Raw genomic sequence first — 25,314 nt, 5'->3', positions numbered from 1 at the left:
TTTATCAGTTTCGAATATGAAACTTTAAATTTTGAGTGTTTATATAAAGAAGAGTCATCCTGATGGATGCATGTAGAAAAGCTGTTGGCTGGAGGCAAGTGAAGTGTCAGGTATATATTTGACATAAGGTGCTCCCACCCTTTATCTAGTGAGTGTATCTGTCACTGTAGAGGCTGTCAGAATTCTGTCAGTGACAAGGTTCCAGGAGGAATCAGATATGGAATATTTTTGATGGGTTAGGATGAGGATATATTAACCCTCAGTCACATTAGTGTGTGTACAAGGTCTTATCAAATATATAGACATGTTGCATTAATTTGGAGAAAAGTTATTTGGCTTCAGTATGAGATACTTTAATTTTATCCCGGTAAAAAGTGCAAGGAGGCAGATACTGCAGTTGGAGGAGGAAGAGGTGCTTCTGCCACCATTGCAGTGGCTTTGGAAGGTTCCTTAACTTCTTCTGAGACATTCTAAATCTGAAAAGGGATACGTTTGGATCCCTAAGGGTCTTCACAGCTGTAACATTATGTTAGTATAGACCATTGCTGTTCAAGAGAACTATAATGCGAGCCGCAGTTTTACATTTTAAGTTTTCCGGAAGGCACTTAAAAAAACTAAGAAGAAGCAGGTTAAATTAATTTTATAATATATTTTATTTAACCCACTATATCCAAGATATTATCATTTCAACATGCAATCAGTATAAAGTCATTAGTGGGATATTTTATGCTCAGTTTGGACTGTCTTCAGAATCTAGCATATATTTTAAATTTACAGCGCCTCCAGTTGAGATCAGCCATGTTCAAGCAGTCTGTCACCACACAAGGCCAGTGATGGCTGCAGAGGAAGGTGGCCCAGGTGCGGTCTCTTTGTAAGTGGTTTGCATAATCCTGAGGTTGTCACATAGTTGCAGGTTTCAAATGGGCTGGTCCCATCTTTGATCTCTAGGGTGAGAGAAAACTAACTCAGGATGATCTCAAACCTTCATGTTTTTAAACTAGAAATAGTCTCTCTTTGGTCACGGGGTAAATTTGTATTCTGTCCTCTCCTCGGCCACATCTCCACCCATCCAGTTCCCCCTGGCTGCCACCTTGGTTAAATATCGAGGAGTGCGTGAACTGAGACAGTAGGGTCACAGGTCCCTTCCCCTCCCGTTATGGACCCTTAAGGTGAAACATGATCCCTCCTTACCTGCCCTTGGCCTTGATGAACTGGGCTGGATCCAGAGGTCCACCCTTAACCCTGTTAACGTCTTTCCAAAGGGCTGGGATGAAATGGACTTGAGCCACACACTTTATGCTTATTTCTGATTCCGCTGGCTTCCCTAGATGAGGATACATCCTACACAGTAGGCCCCCCCATGCCCCGACTCACTACAGCCGTAGCAGGGAAGAAAGGATTATTATTCCCCTTTAATTGACGGGGCCAGCAGATGGTTCCACACGCCTCTTCTCCCTCAGCACCCCGACGTCCCAGCCTCTCTTGAAGAAGAGCTTGGTACACCCTCAGTTGTCCTCTTGCCGCTGAGGGGATGGATAGCCTAAATCTACATTCTATTTCAAAAAAGCTCATACCTTGACTATTATCTCGATTTTAAACATTTCTTCTAACACAGAGTGACTTTGTAAACTATTGAGTGCAAATATGAAAATATCGAAAGGAAGAATCATTGTGCACATGTAAGAAAGGGAACCCAGTTGTCAAATGCTGCGTTTTGATGATCTTTCTGGGTGCAGAAACATTGCCCTCGTTCTCGTTTGATTTCTCCGTATGGGTATCCCTCACTTTTCTGCCTGCAGATGATATGAGGAAAGGCAACTGTGCATCTGCTTCGTTCAAAGAAAATGTCAATTCACGGCCCTCTCCACCCCTCAGCCAACGCTAATGTTAGCATATTGCCGAACGAAAACGTTGTTCCATGTGCACTTGGGAAATATTCAGTGATGGTTACAGCTGAACAGGGCCAGGGGGTGGCAGCATCAGGCAGCTGCTGCGGCCGCAGGGCTGGCTGGGCAGCTCTGCTCAGGGCCGAAGCCCAGCACCCTGGTGTTCTAACCCCGTCAGCCCTGCATTTCCTAACACAAAGGCAGGAAGGAACTCTGCCACCTGGAAAATGATCTTACCCAATCCAGATAGTTTTCTTCAGTTGTGGTGGGAAATATGCAAAGCGGTGTGTGTTGCAATTAATTAAGTTTAACTGAAGGGGTGCTGGTCAAGCTGGTGGAGAGGATTTGGGGTAATGCGAAAGCCCCAGCAAACACAGTCCCTGCCCACGAACCTGCAGTCTGACTTCCAGCAGGAGCACGGTCTTGGGACCGGAGAGCCTCCGATAACAGCTTTGGACCTTAAGACTTTTGCATGGTTTTGCTCTCATAGGGGCAAGTACGCGGATTATTACTCAAGATCTTTTATGTCTCCTGCTATTGTAGGTGTATTTGTTCCATATTCTCTCCCTCTCTCCCTCCCCCTCTCTCCCTCCCTCCCTCCTTTTTATGCTGCAGTGCAGCTTGGCTTTTACTGTTTGTCATAGTCTGTGAAAGAGAGATTTTTGTGACTTGATGGCAGTCAAAGGTGGGAGTGATTTGTGAACTTTGAGACTCAACTTTTCTTTAAGTGGAGAGACAGGAAGAGGGCATTTTGCTTCTAGGAAACTGGACCTTTATGGATGAAGTAAAGAAAGAGGAAGAAAAATATATCTTAATCATAGCAGTTAATGTTAATTTAGCATTTCCTATTTGTCAGGCACATGCTAAGCAATGTCTCCATGTTATTTAATTGGTAAAATACCCCTACGAGGCAGGTACCGTTATCCCATTTTACATAGGAGGGAACTTAGATTAAGTGACTTAACTGGCTCCGTAGGTGATGGAGCCAGCCTTCAGATGCAGCTGGGCTCCTTCCAGCTCTGTGCCTTCCCTGCACGCCTACGTTATGTTGCCTTCTGAGGAAGCTGGTTGTTGGATAGTGATGTAACTCTTGGATGAGAACAACTATTCAGGCGTTGTGCAAAGGAAAGATACAGGCCCACTTCAGCCAAAGAACTGTTAGCCTAACATGGATTGTACATGAGGGAATTTCAAGACAAAACAAAAAATCTCTGCTGTGAAAGGCAGGAGACATTTGATGACTCCAAGCGTTGTGTAATGATGAAATACTAAGATTATCTGCTTTTATTCAGGGGAAAATTAAATAGTTGATTAACTGGCTATTGAAAAAAGAAGATAGAATCTATTTATGCATTTTTTAAAGCAAATCAATTGAGAAGAAAGGGGAAATCAAAGGGTCCAGAGGGCTCATGGCATTTTGTGTGGAACCACACCACAGTTTCATGTGGATTCTTGGCAATCTTCTCAGAAAAACAAGAACAAAAACAGGAACAGCGCTTAAGGTTTGAATGAGGACAATTATACTGATCAAAGGACTATTAGAAGACACCTTATCAATTCGTGGAAGTTATGGGACACTTATTTCAAAGTTATTCGAAAAGTATTTGTGTTTCATGGGCTGTAAATTATTCCTCTAACCTTCCCATCCATCTTACTATTAGTGTTCTTCCTGGGATTTAGAATTTCTCTCTGCAGGCTCGTGTTCAGAGGAAGTTGTTTTGCTGTGTTTGATTTTTCCTTTCTCTTTTTCTTTTTTTTTAACATCTTTATTGGAGTATAATTGGTTTACAATGGTGTGTTAGTTTCTGCTTTATAACAAAGTGAATCAGCTATACATATACATATATCCCCATATCTCTTCCCTGTTGTGTCTCCCTCCCTCCCACCCTCCCTATCCCACCCCTCTAGGTGGTCACAAAGCACCAAGCTGATCTCCCTGTGCTATGCAGCTGCTTCCCACTAGCTATCTATTTTACATTTGATACTGTATATATGTCCATGCCACTCTCTCACTTCGTCCCAGCTTACCCTTCCCCCTTCCTGTGTCCTGAAGTCCATTCTATACATCTGCATCTTTATTCCTCTCTTGCCTCTAGGTTCTTCAGAACCATTTTTTTTTTTTTTAGATTCCATATATATGTGTTAGGATACGCTATTTATTTGTCTCTTTCTGACTTACTTCACTCTGTATGACAGACTCTAGGTCCATCCACCTCACTACAAATAACTCAATTTCATTTCTTTTTATGGCTGAGTAATATTTCATTGTATATATGTGCCGCATCTTCTTTATCCATTCATCTGTCGATGGACACTTAGGTTGCTTCCATGCCCTGGCTATTGTAAATAGAGCTGCAATGAACACTGTGGTACATGACTCTTTTTGAATTATGGTTTTCTCAGGGTATATGCCCAGTAGTGGGATTGCGGTGTCGTATGGTAGTTCTATTTTTATGATTTTTCCTTTTTCTTTCTCTGCCTCCTTTTACTAATCCTTTCTAGTAGTTTGAATGGTTTCCAGGATCCTGAGAGTAGAGTCGGGTTTTCTTGAAGTGGCTAAGGCTCCCATCCTGCGACCATGTCAGGGGTGTTTCAGGTGTGTCATCGAGCTCGTGGGAATTTGGACGCACTGTTAGAGGCTGTGTGCCTCGAGCCTTAAGGCACCCCAGCTTTCTGTGGGTTATGGCCTCAGGCGGTGATCCCTCACCCTCTCTTCTTGGCCTCTTTTCTGCTGGCCACAGGGGAGCCTGGTTCATACACAGCCTCCTACCAGCCGGGGGTGAACTCTTATTCCCCCTAATCAGACAGAAGCCAAACTCCTGGCTTCCTCTGCTTGCCATTTTGTGCTTCATTTGTTTCTGGCCCATGAAGACTTTTTTTTCCTCCTGTGTTTGTGTCTAGAGTGAAATGGGGTGTTGAAAGTGTGAACTCATAACGTCATCTTTACTCAGAAAAGATAGACCTATTTCAAATAAACATAACAAAAATCTACCTCAAGGTAAATGGACTGACTTGTGAGTGTAAATCATAAAGGGAGGTCTGCATGATCATCTCTCAGAAGTTTTAAAGAGACTGCCTTCTTTTCCCTGCTCTGTTTGGGATATTGAGTTGGTTTCCAGTAAGTTCCACCGCATTTCTGAGAGTCTCTGTTTCTACTCAGGGCTGTTTACAGCCGCAGCCAGTGATCCCAGGTTGTTGGGATTTCTGAGTTTTCACGTCCTTTTTAATGCCTTTAAATCCCCTTCTTGTAGTTTATTAGAGGTATCTGCTTTTACTGTGTCTAGTTTGTGCTTTAGCAGCTCAGGAGCAATAGCTAACGTAGTCGTCAGCAATACTTTAGCATCTGGCATTTTTTTCCTTTACTTCAGTTGGTAAGTTTAGTGAGTATTGTGTGTAAGGGAAGAGCTAGAGAAGTGCTGGCTGGAAATCTAGGAGCAAATCGCCCAGTTTTGGGGGAAAGGGAGGGATTTTGGACACTAGTGTAGATCTGGATTTTTAGTTTACCACTTTGGGTGAACATAGTGGTATCCCTTTCTAGAAGGTAAACACAGTTTTAGATTCCTTGCCAGATGGGCAAGTTTGACATCCTGGGAAGTACTCGTCTTGGAGGAGAAAGGATTTTAGATGCAAGTCAACAGACCTGGCACGACTCCAACTCTGCCACTTTTGATTATTTTGTCTTGAGCAAATAACATGACCTCTGTGTACCTCAGTTAATAAATCTGCAAATTAACTGAATTTGACTAAGCAATTTCCAAGGTTTCCCCAGTGTTCCACAGATTCCCAAGGTACATGCCATGGTCTCAGGGATGTTCAGGCCACATCTAGAGCTGGGTTTAGTTCTTTACTGAAAGGTCCTCTGCACCAGAGCGGCTAAGAGGTTGGCCTTTGGTGTGTGGCAAACCTAGCTTTGAATGTCAGCTCTGCCTCGCAGATGATTAAGGAGGTCACTAAACCTTCCAAGTCTTGGTTTCCTTATCTACAAAATGGAGACAAAAATTATATCTATTGTAGAGAGTTGTTTTGAAGCTTAATAAGATAATTCAGTAGAAAAATTTGCTCAGGGACTAGCACATAGAAAGCAATCAGTATGCCTCTCTTTTTGTTAATTGTAAACTCCTTGAGAGCAGGCATTCTGCCTTACCTATCTTAGTGTAGTTCATTTACCTTTTTATTTCAATTACTTAATTCCATGTTTTATATGTAGTGGTGTTCAATAAATGTACTATTAAAGTACAATTTTTAAAAAATTAAAAAAAAATAATTATACAAATTTAGAATGAATACATGTCAAAAATTTATTTAGCTTTTTAATAAAGGAATCAGCAAGATAATACAAGAAGAGGAAAATGATTATGTAGTTTATACCAAAATAATTTTTCTAAATTTGAGACAAAATTAGTTTATGCTCTTCTGGGGGAATAGAACCATAACCTTTAAAGTGATCTCTTCTTGACATTTGTATCTCTGCAGGACAGAAATCCTCAAGTTAACCTACAGTCATAAAGTTCTTAGATAAGCCTGTGACACTACTCTAGAATGACATTGTGAGGATATGCAAGTTTCTTTTTGGTATTTCCAAGTTTGGGGTAATTTTTCTAAATAGTTATAATAAGACTAAACCCAAAGTATTATTTATCTTAGAAAAAGATTAAACAGGAATATGATTCTAGTATATAAGTATCTATTTTCTGCCTAAACTTATAATAAGTACTAAGTTCATCCATAATTATGTTTTCATAATGTTTCATTAAGGGGAATGTAGGGATATTTAGGAAAGCACGACTAATTTCTAAGATAACATGGAGAGTAACCATTTAATAAGTGCTTACGTGGACCATGCACCATAATGAGGATTTTATATACGTTTTAGTTTAATCTATAAACAATCTTGTGAGGTAGGCATTATCTCCATTTTGAAAACCAGATAAATGAGTCTGTGAGGTTAAATAACTTAATCAAGATTACAAAGCCAATATGAGCCAGAATTGAGATTTAATCTGATTCTGAGTCTTACATTTCCTGCAGTGCCCTATGTGTATACCTCCCTAAATTGTAAACTCTCCTGAATTTTAAAGTACATCTCTAGTTAACGTATAGACGAATGGGTCTAGTTTTGCTTATATGATACAGCATATACAAAATGGTTCTTTTCCCTATAAGAGACTTGCCATTTTGAAACTGCTTGAGATAAGTGGTCTTTCAGTTCCCTGGTCACTGGATTAAAACATGCATGTTTTAAAGAAAACTGGAACTATTCCATTTGCTCCTTGCAAATAGAGCTATTCTGTTGGCTCCTGTTCTCAGGTTGTCGTCTTGTAACTTACCTCTCTTTCTTCTATCTCTTCTGGTCCCCAAAATGTCTGTAGGTGGGCTGGATCCTCTCCATTCTGGATGAACTGCAGCTGAGCCCTCAGCCCCCGGTTGGGGTCCTTCCTCTGGGGACTGGGAACGACCTGGCTCGAACTCTCAACTGGGGAGGGGTAAGAACTGCCCTCAGGGGCTGCCCATGTCATCCAGCAACAGATCCCCAAACCCACAGATGCTCAAGTGGAAGGGGCATATGCTACTCTTGTTCAAGGGACAAGTTAGAGTTGAGAATCAAGGTCCCCATGAACCATGGTTTTTATCTGGTGACTTCTTCAGTTTAAACTTATAGTCAGCTAGAGAAGAGGGGAACATTTTATATTCAAAAAAAAATGGGGGTTAGTACGCAGGCCTGGGGCTTTTTGAGGTACCCACTAAAGACAGAGGGTGGGTTGGCCTCAGGTCCTCATGTTAAACAATCACAGAGACTTGAATTGCTCCTGACCCCCCAGTCCTCTCCAGAAGAGTGAGTCTGGTTCAGATTTACAGTCCTGACTTTGGAAGAGTTATGGCTTTGTTTGAGCATTTAGTTTTCTGGTCAGTGTCGTCATGATTTTGGCTATACAGGTAACCAACTGTCCTTTTCAACATGGAGCCAATTCAGGCAAGCTTGTTGAAAGTAGTTTACCGGTCACTAACCAGCCATTTTAATCATCATCATCATCATCATTTTTATAGTACTAAGAAAATAAGAAAGCACAATATGCTAACATATGCTGCCCCACCAGCTCTTTAACTGCTCATATGAGACCATTGCCTGGGCTGGGCTCCATGAAAATCATCTTCAGATATTAGCAGATGTTAATCTGGCTTTTGGGTGCATTCACCTCCCATAGGTGATAATTATGTCTGGACATTAGCAGATATTTATTTGGCTTTGGATGAATTAACCTCCCATCGGTCTTTTTTTTTTAAGTAAGCATAGTATAAATAATAAATATATTTACATGAAGCAGCTAAATGTATTATTGGTATTAATTCCTCTTATCCAAATCAATGACTTGACTGTCCTTAATAATCGTACTATCAGTAATGTGTGCTCAAGGAATAAGTAGCTAGCTCCCTAGCAGGGCTATTCCTCAGTCAGACTTGCCTTAGGTCCCGGAAGGAATGGTGTCCTAGTACAAGGTCAGGGAGAGGTGAGTGAAATGGAACATCAGTGGAAGAAATTGTCTAGCCGATGTCACCTTGATCCTTTTCCCGCTTTTCCACATACACTTGTTCTGTGTATCCTCCAAATTCCCCTAGTACAAGGCCTGGGGTGACCTGTTTTCACTCTGATAAAAACAGCCATCCAGTATGGATCTCAAAAGCCTGCCGGTGGCTTTTGGTTCTTGGTGCTGGCAAAAGTCATTCCTCAACTCAAACCAGCTTGAGTTAGTATTTCTGTGCACATTACCCATGCCTTTTGTCTTAAATTCTAAGTACCTCGAGGAAAACAGTTTACTGTCCCAGCCTTGCTAATTGCAAAATAAACAGCTGTAGAACAAGGGCTCCACCTTGCATGAAATACCTTTGGCTGTACTGTTCCCTACTCCAGACAGTAATGTGTGTGCTCTTTGATTCCTTAGGGCTACACTGATGAACCTGTTTCTAAGATCCTTTGCCAAGTAGAAGATGGGACAATTGTACAGCTAGATCGCTGGAACCTCCATGTGGAAAGAAACCCAGACTTGCCTCCAGAAGAACTTGAAGATGGCGTGTGTAAGGTTAGAGAGTTCTTCCTTCAGCAGAAAGCTAACCCTGGAGTATCTGCCTGAGTCACAGGAAATATGTTCCTGGCTGGAGGGTCATGTGCTGATTCCTTCCTATGAGATGACAGGACGGTGTTTGAGTTGACGGCTACTAGGGCTATGAGTATAACACTTCCTGATGATTCTGCCCCGTAGACTTCTAAAGACCAAGATTTCCTACCCACTTCCATAGCTCAGGGAGCTGTTCTCTGTTCTCAAATTCCACACCAGAAAGAAATATATCAGTTTTCTAATCTTTCAAATTCATTGCAAACTCTTAACCTATGAGAAGTTTAAAAAAATCATATGATCTGAAGCATTAGGTACAGGGTCTTTCAATAGAAAGATAAATGCCTGAGATTTCTGGTCTGATAGCAAATATTTCAGTTTCATCACTTGATTGGGACATCAGGATGCCTAAATAAATGTTTGACTTCGTGTTTTTCCTTCAGTGATTGAACTTGTATCTCAACCCAAGACAAACCAAGGGACATAATTGTAAAAATGCTACTATAGAGCTTCAGGGGAACATTTGGCTTTAAGTTCTGGCCTCAATCTCAGATAAATTTGATAGGTTTCTGAGTAGACACTTGCTTTCTATTACTTTCCACTTTTCTTCTATGACAGTGTTTTCAAACTTTTGTTGTGTAAGAATCTCCAGGTGTGCCTATAAAATGCAGATGACAAGGTCCTATTCCCAGTGATTCTGATTAAGTAGATGCAGGGTGAAGGCATCTGTACTTTAAACAGCATCCCTGCTATATTGGATTGTGCCATTGATTGAGGCCAAGATTTCATGGTGGTTTCAGCCTTAAAATCTGATATCATTTTAGACCAAATCAATGCACCTTTATTGATTAGTACCATGATCCTGACCAATTGTGGTAGATGCTCAAGTTACTTATTTGGCTAAAATTGGTTAAAACATGTTTTGTCTTACCTTCATGGTTTTTTCACCTAAACTATGATCCAGAAACTATAAGGTTTTTAGTAGATATCATGATTGCTCAGTTGATCTTGAGTTCATGACATCACAATGTTGTTTAAACACGTGTCATCTTGGGATATAATACTTCTTTCTAATGTATTTGACTTACAGAAATTGGATAGAAAACAGCTAAAGTACAAAGAAGTGTACCATATGGAAATGTTATGGACCTATCCCCACTCAACTTGGAATGGTTAGAACCTCAATAGCAATCTATGTTTAATTCTCTTCCCAACAGCTTAAGAAATGGAAAGACTTCTTGGTGCAGCCTGGGAACATTAATCCAGATAATTAAAGGGTTTTGAAAGTGGATTTTGAGGAGATGTGTAGGAAATCAGGGCAATTTTTCCTGGAAAATATGAATAAGAACTTAATAACAGACTAAATTGTGATGTTATTTAGGGGATGGTGACCAGATGTTCTCCGAAGTTATCAGTGGATGCTAAGACATGGGTTAGAATTGTAGCCAAAAGAGCATAAATGGTAGAAATGAACATATCTGCGCTTTTGGCAGGATCACCAACCCTTGCTGTCATTACCAAGGACTTGTATTTTGTTTCAGTGCAGGAACTGGACATTCTCATATTTGAAGCCAGGAGAGTGAGATATGTTTTGGCAATGTTCTATGTGTTTAGTTTCTCTCCCTGTTCTCCAGTCGGTTGTAACTACTTCTAAGGGCTGATCTGACCTCTGAATCAGTACAAGCTCTGACTCGGCGTTCCATCGAAGGGTTCATCCTTTATTTCAGTTTCTCTCTTTCTGCATTAATATCTCTCTTGCTCTCCCTCTGACTCTTCCTCTCATTTCATTTTTCTCTTAATGGGACACGATTATCGCTCTAGTCAAACAGAAAATCTTACTGATCAAGGGGCATATGAAACCCTGTAATGAACTTAACTTTTGAAATCTTGAGGCCAAACACTTATTTCTAATAGAAGAGAAGTGCATTTCTATCTGGAAGATAAACCTGATAATTATCTGGAGACATTATCCAGGCTGAGATAAAATTACCTCTCCATTTACTTTAACGTTTATCTTTCATTCTGAGTTGCAGGAGGAAAAGTGTAAGAGCCACCATTTGCCTTCTAGCATTTTCCACATGCTTTTCTAATTGTTCTAACATTAAACTGAAGCCTTCAAATCATATCAACTTTGTAGATTTAATGCAGGACTTTAGGCTGCATAGTTTGTTCTTTCCTTTACTCAGCTTGTAGCAGTAACAGCCAGGGACCCAGAGGACTCTGGGAAGGAAAGCTAAGGCTTGTATGTGTATCTGTGTGTCTGCGTTGCATATTTCACAGTCATATTAAAGATAAGAGTTTATAGACTAAATAGGAATCTGAATACTGATAAATACACACACACACATATATATTTTTATTTTTATTTTTCCTCTAGGTTGAGAATAGTTGAATGGCTCCCACTGACTTATTGCTTACATGACTTTTATCAAAAAATATATTTTTTTGGAAAATAAGTGAAGGGTGAACAAATGTTATTCATTTTAAGTTGCAGTATTAATATGCTGCACATAAATTCTTGAAAAAACTTGCATCCACTGATTAAGAAGGTTAGACACGATCCTTACAATTGAATTTACGTGCTAAGTTTGCTTGTTGAATCATCCTTTGTAACTATTACAAATGTGCATCCCTCAGCTTAATGAGGTTCTCTTATTACAATATCCACAAGAATGGTTCTCATTGAATAATTTGTATTTGTATCCCTTTTTTCCTAAACTATTTAAAATTCTTAGGAGTATCATTTGAGTTGAGCTTTCACTAAAGAATTAATTCAAAAATCCCTTGTTCCTTCTACATAGACACCCCTGCCTTGAGTTTTAATTGATCGTTCTCCCAGGGACTTGCCCCAGAGACAAGTGTCTGGCTTTAGGTTTTATTTTCCTCTTTTTGCCTGGTTAGACACAACTTCACCTCTGCCTTTGTTCATCATTGCAGCTTCCTCTGAATGTTTTCAATAATTACTTCAGCCTCGGATTTGATGCCCATGTCACGCTGGAGTTCCATGAATCCAGAGGTGAGGACAACGTCCCATTTCCATCTCCCAGGGAGGAAGTTTCCAGCAGGTGTTTTGCATGTTCCGTTTTGTTCGCATATCACTTAAATGTTGACAGTGTGTCTAATGCTGTTCCATTTGAACCTTCATGTTGACCCTGGGAGCTAGACAAGATAGGAACTTATTACAGATGTTACTTTGAGACCTCATTGTTTAGGGTCTCAGAGATGGTAAAGGTCAGGACCAGATGTTTGTTCCGGGACTCAGGACTGCTAATCTTTAGGTTTGACTAGAAACTTTGAAGTTAGTGAACTACTAAGAAGTGATAAAAAGAGAATCTTTCACTAAAGTCATTAGAATACTTACAGCTTCTCAAACCACCAATTATTAAAGTTCAGGACTTTATAACCAAGGTCATTGAAATCTTGTAGCCAAACATAAAAGTCTTCCCTATGTGCACAAAAGAGACAACAGGCACCTTAGAACAGTAGGGGGGCTGACTATAGGTGGTTTAGGTTGAAAGAAAAGGGCTTGACGGTGATTGGATTAGGCATGCAAGGTGCTTGGAATCTCCACTGGACGAGGTAGTATGAATGAGGGCTGGTGGTCATTTAAGTTCTAGAAGAGATGGAATCGAGATTTGGGGAAGCAAAATAACTTTTGAAAGAGAAATAAGATGAAATAATGACAAGTTAAATATTTCATCAAAATTTTCTTATGTCATTCAGAACTGAGAAAGTTTAGGATTTTGGCTTATGCTTTGAAGCCTTAATCTCTTGCTTTCTTGGTCTCTCTCAATCTCTTTCTCTCCCTTAAACTCTCTTCTTGTATAATACATCTGTGTCTCTGCCTGTACCTAGTCCCTTGTGAATATGGTAACATGTAACCAAAATAATGCTTGGCTGCAGGTATAAGTAATTTGTGAGATAAAAGTCATAATGAGGGATTATTTTACTTTTCCTCTAGATTCTGCAAGAGCCTCTAAGCTTTTAACTCATAGAATTTGAAATACAGAGTACAAAAGGCAAAGTTCAACTGTTCAGATTCCACTAATAATGCAGAGAAAATTCTGATAACACTTTTATATACTAAAGATCAGGAATGGGGCTATAGGATTAAGGCTGTTAGAAGACAAAATAAAAGTAGAGTATAAACCTGTAATTCTCTTACTGAATTCAGCAATTTTGTTAGACTTTGCATTCCTGGTTTCATGAGGCTTTGAGGGTCAAATGCTGAGCCAAATAGAAGCAATACTGATTAAAGAAAGAGTCATAGTTTTCTCTGATTAACCAGAAAATCACAGATAGAAAGGTTGGTTGACAACAGAACCATAAATATCAAATACCCAAATCAGAAACACCCACACGCTCCGCACCTCCCTCTCTAGACAGTTCTCGGAGATTAGATATTCAGAGGGTCCTACATTAGGGCTGGCATTTATAACCTGTCGCCTTTCCTAATTTAAGGAGAGTAGATTTGGGGAAGTAACTGGAGATTTCTTTCTCCATTTCTTACCCCATTTATTTCTCATGTTCTTTGGGAGACTCTCGATCTGGGCTTCCTAATAAAATCTTTACGTTTCTTAACAGTACTTGTAAAGTAGTACAATTATCACTAATGCATGAACCTCCAAATTAAACATCCTGCCATGAAAAGAGGCCTAAATGAGTAAGTGGTGGACAGAGAGCTCATTCAAGGGAGCCTAATATTTTGTCTTATTAATCTGAGAGTTATCCTAATGATATGTTTCCTTGTACTGTGGTGAAACTTTGGTGCCTCAGAATGAGAGGGCAGCAAAGAGAGACCTCACGGTGGAAAGACCAGGCTTAGAAAGAATTCTTGTGGGAAAGTGATTTTTTTCTTTTCTTTGAAACTATGGAACTATTTCATTTTAGAGAGAAACATGCAAATTGTGGTGTGTATGTATGTCTACATCGTTTTATATGTGTGATTATAAAATAATTGGTTGAAAGATGCCAAGAGCTAATACTTTACTTTGAATACTTTATTGCCGAGGCTTAGTGTAAGTGCTTTCCTGCAATCGGAAAAGGAATTGCAAACATTTTCCCTGCAGGGAAGCCAAGGCCCTTGAGGAAAAACAGCCACTGAAGAGCTGGATAAGGGAGGATTGCTGTTGACTGAGAGTAATGCATACCATATTTATGGAGAGGATATTGAGATGGTACACAATAAATATGCACAAACTATTGGAACCAGATTTGGTTGATATGCCTAGACCAGACGTGTGGACTTCTTAGTATCTGTTAGTCTATTCTTTTTGCGTTAAGTAAAAAAAAAAAAAAAAAAATCATTATTTATGATGAAAGGTATAATTACTCAAGCTATTATTATTATTATTTTTACTGTTTTCCGTTTATTTGGATTTTCCCCATATTTTTACCTGGATAGTCAAGAAATCTCAAGCTCAGCTGCAGAAAGAAGAGAAAGATAGCAGGCCGCATTTTCAATAGGGGCATACATACTTACTTTGTTGGTAGATTGTGTGAGTGGCTATTCTCAAGCCACGCAAACCATAGTTGAGACTTCAAACTGTTCTCAAATACAGCTGCTCAGGGACTGAGAGTTCATGATAAAACTTGTATCGTTTGCCATCAAATACTTGCAGAGTGATTCAAAGCCCCATGAGAGCCATTACCAAAAAAACAAACAAAAAAGAGCTGGCATAGAATAACCGATTAGTTATTAGTCAAAAAATACAATACATTGGGAATTACGCTAATCCATTTACACGCAATGGGTAGTAAAACCAAGTCTCACTAAAGCAGAATCTTAAAAAATTTAATTGCAGAAACAATTTTTGGCATAGATGTGAAATAACCCATCAAATTGACATGGGACAAATGCAGACTTTTGCATTACTATTGATACTTACATTGTATTTCTTTTAGAAGGGACAATTAAAATGACATTTATTTTGAGACAGTTTATTAGTGGCATTACTGTGTAAATGCCTTTAGAATTACCAGTAAAAAATCAAGCAAGGAGTAAAGGTAGTCTTAACATTTTGATTGACTTAACATTTTATATATAAAGAATGCAAACATATGAATAATTTCATCAGATAGAAGGTATACTTAATTTGATTGGAAAACAGAAGCTTTTTTATTCTCATAGTGGCTAAGCCATGTGTGGCTAAACTGTTGCATATCAGAACGTGCAATTGTTTGGAACAGAATTGAGAGTTTTAATAGGATTGGTCATTTAATTGTCAGTTGGAGTTGTTTGCCCAGTGCTTTACTCACTACTGCATTATGACAGTGCTTGAGGAAGTACATTGAAAATATTCCAATCTATTAACATATAGTCATGTTAACAATGATTATGGTTATCAGGTAGCAAAGCAAGGTCTCACTTTGCCAGCTGCGTGAATTAGATTGTCACTTTCGGGGGGACATGAAGGATATTAAACACATCAAGCTTTTAGTCTGAGATTGGATGCTAAAGTTGTACTGCCTCATTGAAGTTACTTCTTATGCAGAGGATTTGAGCCTTATGCTACAAGGTCAAGGAAATACAACTATGACTCTAGAAGAGGCAGTTGTTAAATCTGATTTAGGATTTACTATTTTCACCGAATATACAGAGACATGCAGATCAGCATGTTTCAAAGGATTATGAATGTTTCATGATTCATCTGGAGAACTGACAGATTTCTTTAAAAAAGTGTTATTTTCAGTGGCTTGCCAAATTTCATCATCACCATCACTGCAAAGGACACACTGCCAGGCTCTTGCCCAGCTAGTAAGACTTAGGCACAGTTTGCCCTGGAGAAACTGTCACTGTCCAAGGTTCTCTGTCACCTTCTTTTCCATCTTGAACCTCAACGTGTCATCTACTCATCATTCAAGACTCAAGTGTACTTGCCTCTGGAACGCTTTTCTGATCATTCCCTTTATGTGTGACTCCTACTTTGTCTTATAGAGACATCTTTCTATGGCATATACAAAAGGACATTTTATTTTTCATTTTCAGACCTGTCTCCCCCACTCTGAACAACATGAGGGCAAAAGACTATGTCTTATTTACTTTTATATTCCTTGTGCCAAGTCCAGTGGCTGTCTCAATGTTTGTTACAGGAACGGAATGTTTAATTGGAGGATGGGCCCGTATATAAAAGATAAATACAAGTAGAAGGGAATATAAAGTAAGGGTAAGATGAGTTGTCCAGGCAGTGTATAATGTGGGAGTTTGGTAGGGACTGTTGACAGGAGATAGGTATCAGGGGAAAGTTTCCAGAAAGGGTAGGAGGGAGTATAGTGGGAAATAAAGAAGGAGTTTGATGTAGACAAGAAGTAAAGTAGGCAAGGGCATTTCAGACAGGAAGGAAAATGAGTTTGTGCTAAAGATATGGGTTAGGTGACCAACTAATACATAGTGTAAGATTTTTGCAATGGTGTTAGAAACATGAAGATAATGTTGATAAAAATATTTGTCCTTAATGGGAGATGACATTGGAAGGAAAGAGTTTTATAATATATACAATTTGAATTGAAGGTGGCACTGTTACTGTGGGCATAGATTTTGGAGTCATTTATATATACATAACTGAAATCTTAAGATTGAGTAGATATCCAATGCAGAGAATTTGGAAGATGTGTGTTATGTGGGGTTCAAATCACTTACTGATTTTTATAAACATGGTGTTGAACTTATATTTGCTCCCTAATAGGCAAGACCAGTTTCAGACAAAAGTAGGGTTTAGGATTCCATTCTAATGACACATATGTTATTGTGTTGTATACAAAGATGGGATTAATATATTAAACTATTGGAATGGATTATACCCAGGGTCTTATCATCATTATAAATGGATTACATCCAGAGCCAAATCATTTAGATGATTTAGATGATGAGATTTGCAAAGTATGAGCTAATGAGATTTAGATGAGATTTTTGGATTTTGAGTTGATGCTATAATGGAGATGAGACCTTTGGGGACCTGGGAGGGAGTGAATGTGTTTTTCATACGTGAAGAATGTGAATCATGGGGTCCAGAAGGTAGACGATGGTAGGTAGAATTTTGGTCTCCATGACCTTTGCCATCTGGTGTCATGCTTGCTATTCAAAGATAGGTTTGGGATTTGGAGACTTCCAGCTAGTCAGCCAGCTGTCTGATGAGAAATGACTTGGAGAAAGACCTACCCCTAAGAAGGGATTAATGATCATATGGGACAAAATAGCAGAAAGCAAATATTTAAGTGGGTTCCTTTGGAGTGTCTTGGAATTTTATTAGAAAGAATGTAAGGAAATAGTATTTCATTTGGGGATTTTATAATCTGTTGAATTCATGTGAACATTTTCCGACGCAAATTCTCGTCTAATCGTTTTATAGTCCTCAACCTATAAAACATTCAGGAACAAACTCAAAATTAAACCATTTAAGTCAGAGCCTTTGTTGTCCTATGCCCTGGGTCCATTCTGCAGGTCATCTGTATATATCTATATAGATATATATATATATTTATATAACTTCACTAAATCAAATGATGTTTCAAGGCCTGTCACAAACAACAGTACAGATGGTAGTTAGGAGTTTTTGCAAAATATGAAAACAAATTCTCTATTAATTATTATCCAAATTCCCCATATTTAATTAAATTTGAAACTGCATAGATAGTTTATGGAAGCCATGCCCTATGGAGGTCAAAGCAAATAATTGACCCTCCCCCTCCTCCCCCTCCCTCTTTCTTCTATCACCCCTGCGCTGTATCCCTGCCAGCCCTCTCTTTTGAATAGAGTCCAGAGTGTTTCAGCCCTTAATGTGCGTGTGAATCACCTGGAGAACTTGTTAAACCGGATTCCTAGACCCCAGCCCCCAGACATTCTAATTCAGTAGGTTCAGGGTAGAGCCTAATAATTTGCATATCTAGCAAGCTCCCAGTTGATGCTGCCACTGATGCCAGTTTGGGGCTACACTTTGCAGCACTGGACAACCATGCCAACTGCCTGTAACTAAGGGGAAGATGATGATGAAGCTGTTGGGTCCTTGGGATGGGGAGGGAGAGGGAAGAAGTAGGGGTGCTAATCTAACTCACTACCGTTAATCAGGTCTCTGTAACAAAACTACCTTTTCCCTTTTACAGAAGCAAATCCAGAGAAATTCAACAGTCGTTTTCGAAATAAAATGTTCTATGCAGGGGTAAGTATATATTTCATGTTTTGATGATTACATGTTATTTATACTAATTCACTCATGGTAATAAAGATGCTAGCTATACTCTGCTGATAATTACACACACATCTCAGGTGTTTACATGTGTGTCTGTATATGGTTCATGTTTAATGTCTTGGTTTAAGAATGAAAGTAAGTATGTATTTCTTATGTTAGTGGCAGAGAGTTCATCATCTTTGAACTTAAAAGCCCTGAAAGTTGCACTGAGGGGATGGTATTCAAGGAGTGGTGTGAAAAGCAAACATCAAAGCCCATCTAGAGAATGAGGAAATTAGGTAGACTGAAAGATGTATGGCGTGTCTTGGGTTAGAATGTAGTTTTCATAGGGGTACGTATGAACTGACATTTGGATGAGAAATTGACGGAATATGGGAAGTTTTCATGGAAACATAGATGAGATTAAAGGGGCCTCCTTCTTTTTCCTTCTCCTCCTACTCAGGGACATCCTTGGGTGTGAATGGCTGGAAAGAAGAAAAAGCGGCCTCTAAAATATTGATTTTAAAAAGTGTGGCTTAAATTTTACCACTGGATAGAGGGAATCGAAGTAAAATGGGGTGAAGTAAGACATTCTCAGTGGCAAGTTAAAGATTATATCAGCATCTAATGGACAAATAGGAAGATCAGGAAAGGTAGTCAGATCTCCAAACTGACCCTTGAAATTACCTACATTTTCACTCTCCTACTGTGATCTTAAATTTTATTATAGGTTACATTTTGAAAACAGAGAAAGAATTCAACTTGACCGCCTCTGCACTAGTTTACTTTAGATTCAGCAAAAGGAGAACTTGTCTTATATTTTTGCATGACTTAGAATCACTAGGACCTATCTATCATACAGAAGTAAGGATTTGGCATAACCATGTAATGAAGATTTTTTCTTTCTTTCTTTCCTTGTATAGGCAGCTTTTTCTGATTTCCTACAGAGAAGCTCTAGAGATTTATCCAAGCATGTTAAAGTTGTCGTAAGTATTGAATGTGTTGACTCATTTCATTTAAATGTAAAAAGCATGCCCCCTAACATGAACCCCAAATACCAGTTTATATACTTAATCAGTGGGTTGCATAGAACTTTAACTGAATTGAGTGTAGTTTGTTGAACCAACATTTATGAGCATTTAGTTATGTGTCGGGCGCTGTCTTAGTTGCTGAGGATGAAGTTAAATAAGATGACTGGCTTCACCACTGAAGAAACTCACAGCTGAGTCATGGGGAAGGGCACATAACTCTGGGCAGAACAATATAATAAATGTTGTTATTGGATTACTTATATAATATACTGGTGGCACAAAGGGAGAAATGAAAACTGCCCATGGTGCAGTCGGGGAAGTCATCAAAGGAATAATGTTGAGCTGGCTCTTAAAGTAGAAATAGATGCTCACCAAACAAGTATCTTTATTCCCAGCCAATCTGAAGAGTCTCCATCTTAGAAAAATACTTTGATTTCATTATTTTGTGGTCACTCACTCTCCACCCTGGTCAAGGTCCTTTACCACTTAAGAGATTTTTTTTTTTTTTGGTGCTATTTCTTTCTAGGTCTCTCTCCCAGGTTTTAGGGACACTCATCTTGGAGGCAAGGGAGATGGGAAGTCATCTTTTCTCTAAGAGATATATTTAAAAATAGCATATCATTGATTATTAAGAAAGACAAAGTGTTTCCTTATAGTAAACAAGTTAAAAGAGGGAATGAACATGACTTTGCTGCACATACCTGTATAAGGAAAGAGAAACATGGAAGATAGAGAAAAATATATAGATGGGGAAGAAGCAATGGGAATATAGCGATGCTTGAATTTATCGTGGAATAGATAAAGAATAGCATTTGTGCCAGGAGGGGACAGGACAAAAGGTACACATGCAAATAGAGACAAATATATGACCTTAAACTAATGGATTTATAGAGGAATATAGAGGAGCCTGAGAGGATACAAATTCAAACTTGTTGTCACCAATAAAGCCTATAGGAGGCATGAATCTCCTAAATCAGTTGGAACAAAGAGTTTACCACTAATCACCCTTGGCATCACTTTCAGATGTTTCAGTTCTCATGAAATACCAACGAAGAGCAAGTATCCTATAGCAGCAGCGACTTTTGAAAACTGAAATATTGCCTTTTTAAAGCTAGACACAAGAAAGACACATGGTCCATTGAACTGTGAAGATCTTGATTTTGATAAAATGATGGTTAGTTAAGTAGCAGCAACCTTGCCTCAAACTTCCCCTGTTTCTTCTTTGGCTGCCTTCAACCCAGCCAAAAATAAACTTTCCCTCCTCTTGCAGTATCTTCCACATTATTAGGAACATTGCAGCACCTGCCGGGAGAGCCAGTGAGCGGAGGGCAGTGGCCATACTGAATGGTAATGGTGTCCACTGTTTAAGTCACCTGGATGGAAATTAAACTCTATGCCGCCTCACCACTAGAGAGCTTTTCTCCCGCATCTGGCAGTCCTCCTGATGAGAAATATCTCAGGCATGGTTGGCTGTATATCAGGGATTAAAAGAAGCTTGTAGAGAGGCCAAAGTGGCAGTCAAATAACTAGAAAAGATTTGATATCAGCCTGTACATGTAATATTCCAGGTGAATTGGTCTATGTAATCATCTTTTTTTTTATGAAGAGAAAAAAAACCAATAGAAACTAAGTCTGAACAATTCTGATTCAGTCCTAGGTCTATCTTTATGAGGTATATGACTTTGGGGAAAGCATTCAACCTTTCAGAAGAGTTTACTCTCCTCATCTGTAAAGCAGGCATAACAACATATGCATTTGAAGCAACAGTTACTGACCATTGTGCTGTGACACAGAGGGACACAAGGATATTTCTACAACGACATCATTGTATGTTTCCTGAGTGTGAGATGAAAAGGATGGGGGGGTTAGAGCAATTAGATGTACACATAACAGCAGACCATCTTATCTTTGCCACAGGGTGAAGTCAGTGTTTCCAAGGTAATAGTTAATAATGTCTCACATGAATACTACACACACACACACACACATACACACATACACATACACACACACACATACACATACACACACACACAAACCCAGAGGACAGTAATGAAAACCTACATACAGCATTATTTTGTTCTACTTCACATGAGTTCTCCTTCTTGTTTTGATGTATCAGTGTGTGAGCTTGTACACAGGAAGATATTTTGTATGCACATATTTTCCTTTGTGTGTTTGAAGTAGGGAAAAAGTTGAAAACTGCTGCTCTAAAGAGTTGTAAAGTTTAAATGCAATAATATATAAGAAAATTTTGTAAAACTCAGTACATTGTAAGGTGCCCATCCTCATAGAATTTGATGAGTTTCCAGAATCGCTGATGATTTTTTCAGGAGGAAAAAGTAGAAAATTTTTTTAGAAAATGACTTCTGTTCTAAGTACAATAATATCAAGTATGATTTTTTTTCTGTAATGCAACAATACTGCTTTGCATGCTTTTAATGTATCACATGCTATTTTTAAAAAGTTCAGTTGCTTTCAACACTCAATTTTGATCATTTAAGGTGTCTACGTTTTTTCTTCACTGGTAGAGCCATCTATCAACTCATTTCAAGTCCTTAAATTGGGAGACCTCATGTTTATTTAAGTATCTGAGAGTGTTGTAAAAACACCTTCAATCAATCAATGTCCACAATTTGATTCCTATCTAAAAAATGTTTGAAAATACTTTGTTTCTTTAGGATTGTAAGATTTCCCAGGAACAATTTTTGAGAATGCTCATGAAAAAAAATTAGGCTGTGTTAGGATCAGCTGGGAGGAGAACGAGACAACCTTGACCGCTAGCAGAGTCATTTTACCTGGATTGAAACTCCCTCTGAAGCCATCTTTAGAAATTAGCAGGGAGCTTAGGAATGCTTTACCCTCTCTCCAGCAGAGAAGACAATGGGGGAAATTCTGTGATGAGGGTGTGAGGAGAGCAAATATAAAAGCAGGCTTTATACCTTTGACATTGAGAGGCCTACAGTCGTGACGAGAGTGTTCCTCTTTTGGCTTTTGTCACCAGTGGGAAATGAGAAAGGGAAATGAAACCCTTTTCTTTGATTAGTCAGATGATGATCTTGAGGAAAGTACTAACTGGTGAGGGAAGCCACACACAAAGGTATTGAGGCCAAGCCACCTTGAGGCTCTTGAAACGCAGGGTCATGGCCAGGTTCAATAAAGCGGTTTATCTCAGAACACCAGTCACAGTCTGTAAGAGATTAAATTGATAAGAGCAAATCACTAATTAGTGATTGCCGATACTAATTTATAGCAGATACTTAAAAAAAAAGCATGCAGGGTATATTCCTTTTAAACAGCGTTCAAAATATTATGTCGAACATTTTCAAAATAAAAATTATGTCAAAAAGCAAATAAAATAAATGGTCACATTCACGACTATTGTTTGAATCAGATGACTTTGGTAGAGATTGCTACTGCCTCAGCTTGAGGATTCATCCTTTTTATTCTTTTAAACGTTCATAAATTTTCTAATGTTGATAGCACAAGCCTAAGTATCCAATAATAATCCAAGGTTAAGAATGATGATAGTTCCTTTGATTGTGAGACCAGAGAAAAATCATTTTGGTCAAATGGCAGCTTTGTTTTTACATTAAATCAAAACAAATCCAAGCCCAGAGCCCTGGGTCTGGGAAAGTTATAATCAGAATAAATTTTCAATCATAGAAATGGGCATCCACTTCAGCAAAGACAGGGACAAGGGGAAGACCATGGTACATGCTGTTGTCACCCTAGTTGTCTTTTAGACTTGTGCCTACTTCAGAATCCTTGCTTTCTCTGCTTTGATTGTTGCAGTGTGATGGAACAGATCTCACCCCAAAGATTCAGGAACTGAAGTTCCAGTGTATAGTATTTTTAAATATACCCAGGTAAGCTCTGTTCATATTGTTTCCTTGGTTTGATGTGAACTCCATTTGACTTAAGGTTTTCTGCTTTCATTGTAGAAAATTTCCAGGTATGAACAATGAAAAACAGTTATTTTAATGGCTTATTAAGGGTTTTCGAGTCTGATAATTTTGTTCTCCTACTTGGTTTGTTTAGTGTTATCTGTGGTCTTTTTTTGTGTATGTGATATGGCATGCATGGTGTATACTTACCCATCCTTAAGAAGCCCAGGCAGCCCTCTGGACTGGAACATTTTAATGTAATTCTCCATTACTGACGCCTTCCATCCCCTCACCCTCCAGGAATGATAGACTTGAACAAATCCCTGTTCTCAGTTTCCCAAAAGCTATTAGGCAACCATCCAGCCTGATTTCAGCATGGGATTCATTCAAATAATTGCCAGATGATTACTTTGAAGAAATAGGATCAATTAGAGTAGCATTTTCTAGCCAGGATGTCAACTCTCTTTGGTGCTATTATATACCTCAGGAGAAAGGGATATTTAAGATTAACTAGTCTCAAAATAAGCATGTATCTCAGTGGCATCAAATTAGATTCTAAGCTCCCAAGCCAAGATTTTGAAAGGGGTGGATCTATGACCCTTTGTTATTTGCAAACCAGACAACTCAGATACAAAAATCCATGAGCAAGTTCTGTTTAGACTGAATTTAGTTGAAATGAGAATTGTGTGTAAATCTATGGCTAGGAAAATATAGTCTCCTGATTACTTTTGGCAGTGCTCACTGTAGCCCCTTACAACCTATTCCGGAAGTATTTATATTTTAGTTGTCTAAGTAGAAGGCCTAGTAGAGTCTCAGGAAACATTGTTTATTAGCAATAACAATGCTCTTCTCTTTTTCTTCTTGCTCCTCCCCCATCCCCCCCTCTGGATTTTGCTTTCTCCACTTTTCAACTTCCTTGATTTCCCCTTCCCTTTCTAATCTCACATCTTTGTCTCATCCCTTTTTCACTCCTTCTGTCCGCTTCAGTTACCTTTCCTTCGTCCTGGGGTACTTATTGCCTTGGTTCTGTGTATATTATTGATGCTTACCCACCTCAGTTCCATGTCCCTTTCCTATTGGCATGTATATGTCTCCCTCCAAAACCAAGTTCTGAAACCACCTATTGATAACTCACGGTATGTGATAGAAAGTAAGCATTTGTGAATTACAGAGTGAGACATGTTAATAAATAATGAATTAGGAGAAAGTTGGGCTCCATGGGATGCTTTTGTTGTAAAATTTTGTCCCATTTTCATAAATTGATACTTGGAGGTGATAAATACATTTTCTTTTTCATTGGGAGGTGTGAACCAAGAGTAGAAAGCTGTTCTTGTGTGAAATAAACATCGGATCGAACTATAAATTAATCCCCAATGATAATCATGGGAGGACTGGAACAAATTTAATTCTGTTTTTACTCTTCTCTTGCAGATATTGTGCTGGCACAATGCCTTGGGGGAACCCAGGAGATCACCATGACTTTGAACCTCAGCGTCATGATGATGGTTATATTGAAGTCATTGGATTCACCATGGCCTCTTTGGTGGGCAATGCATCTATGTTATTGAAGTGAAATGTACTTTAGTCAGAGTTAGACTTTACTATTCATTTTACAGGACCTTGGTATAATGTTCTTTCCTGGCTTATCAAGTCACAAACTTTATGCAATGTAGAGTTGCTAGGGGAAGACAAAAACAAAACGTAATTCTTCATGTCACTAAAAAAATTGATGCATATTTTTTGTTTAAACTTCAAAGATAAATGAATATTATGTGTCAATTATCCTGATGAATTTTCTACCAGAATGAAGTGGAAAGTTTTCATGCTAATTAAATAGCATTATGCCACAGACATATCCTAGCATTGATGCAGAAACCTTGCCATTTGATACTTTTTTGGTTTGCTGAGTACTTGAGTGCTTAGATAAAAAACAAAGTGATCATTTGCATTCATCTCCATCTTGCCTGCTTAAGCATAAGATGGGCATCTCCCTTATCACAAAATACCTGAATATAGAAAAACATCATTGTTGTGACATTAATGAATATTCAGTTGCACAGTATCGAGATCACCTTGCATTTTAATTTTGTTTGCTGGTATTAAAAAAGTAAACATATAGTATAAGGTCAGTTTCAAGCAGGTTTTAGCCATGTGTTTCAACTTATTATTGAATGATGAGGAAACCAATTAAAAAGTTTGCTTATCATTTTATGTGGTGTAAATCAGGCCACACTATC

The 25,314-nt window shown here is 38.7% G+C and overlaps 1 protein-coding gene across 6 annotated transcripts in view; it reads left to right on the top strand.

Annotated features, from left to right (window-relative positions):
- DGKI (diacylglycerol kinase iota) overlaps window positions 1-25,314 on the top strand; it is a 455,938-nt gene that overhangs the window by 251,363 nt on the left and 179,261 nt on the right. For all 6 annotated transcript variants that reach the window (XR_014266816.1, XM_082472878.1, XM_082472877.1 and 3 more), the window contains exons 13-19: window positions 7,256-7,369; window positions 8,825-8,962; window positions 11,933-12,011; window positions 18,095-18,150; window positions 19,083-19,145; window positions 22,986-23,059; window positions 24,509-24,620. Coding sequence is in view for 5 of the 6 variants with exons in the window: in XM_082472878.1 (XP_082329004.1) it covers window positions 7,256-7,369; window positions 8,825-8,962; window positions 11,933-12,011; window positions 18,095-18,150; window positions 19,083-19,145; window positions 22,986-23,059; window positions 24,509-24,620 (636 nt within the window). In the remaining variant the exon portion in view is untranslated. The remainder of the gene's footprint in view (window positions 1-7,255; window positions 7,370-8,824; window positions 8,963-11,932; window positions 12,012-18,094; window positions 18,151-19,082; window positions 19,146-22,985; window positions 23,060-24,508; window positions 24,621-25,314) is intronic.

Source organism: Balaenoptera physalus, assembly GCF_965194825.1.
Source record: "Balaenoptera physalus genome assembly, chromosome: 8".
Lineage (NCBI taxonomy): Eukaryota > Metazoa > Chordata > Mammalia > Artiodactyla > Balaenopteridae > Balaenoptera > Balaenoptera physalus.
This window is presented reverse-complemented; position numbering and strand designations above follow the sequence as displayed.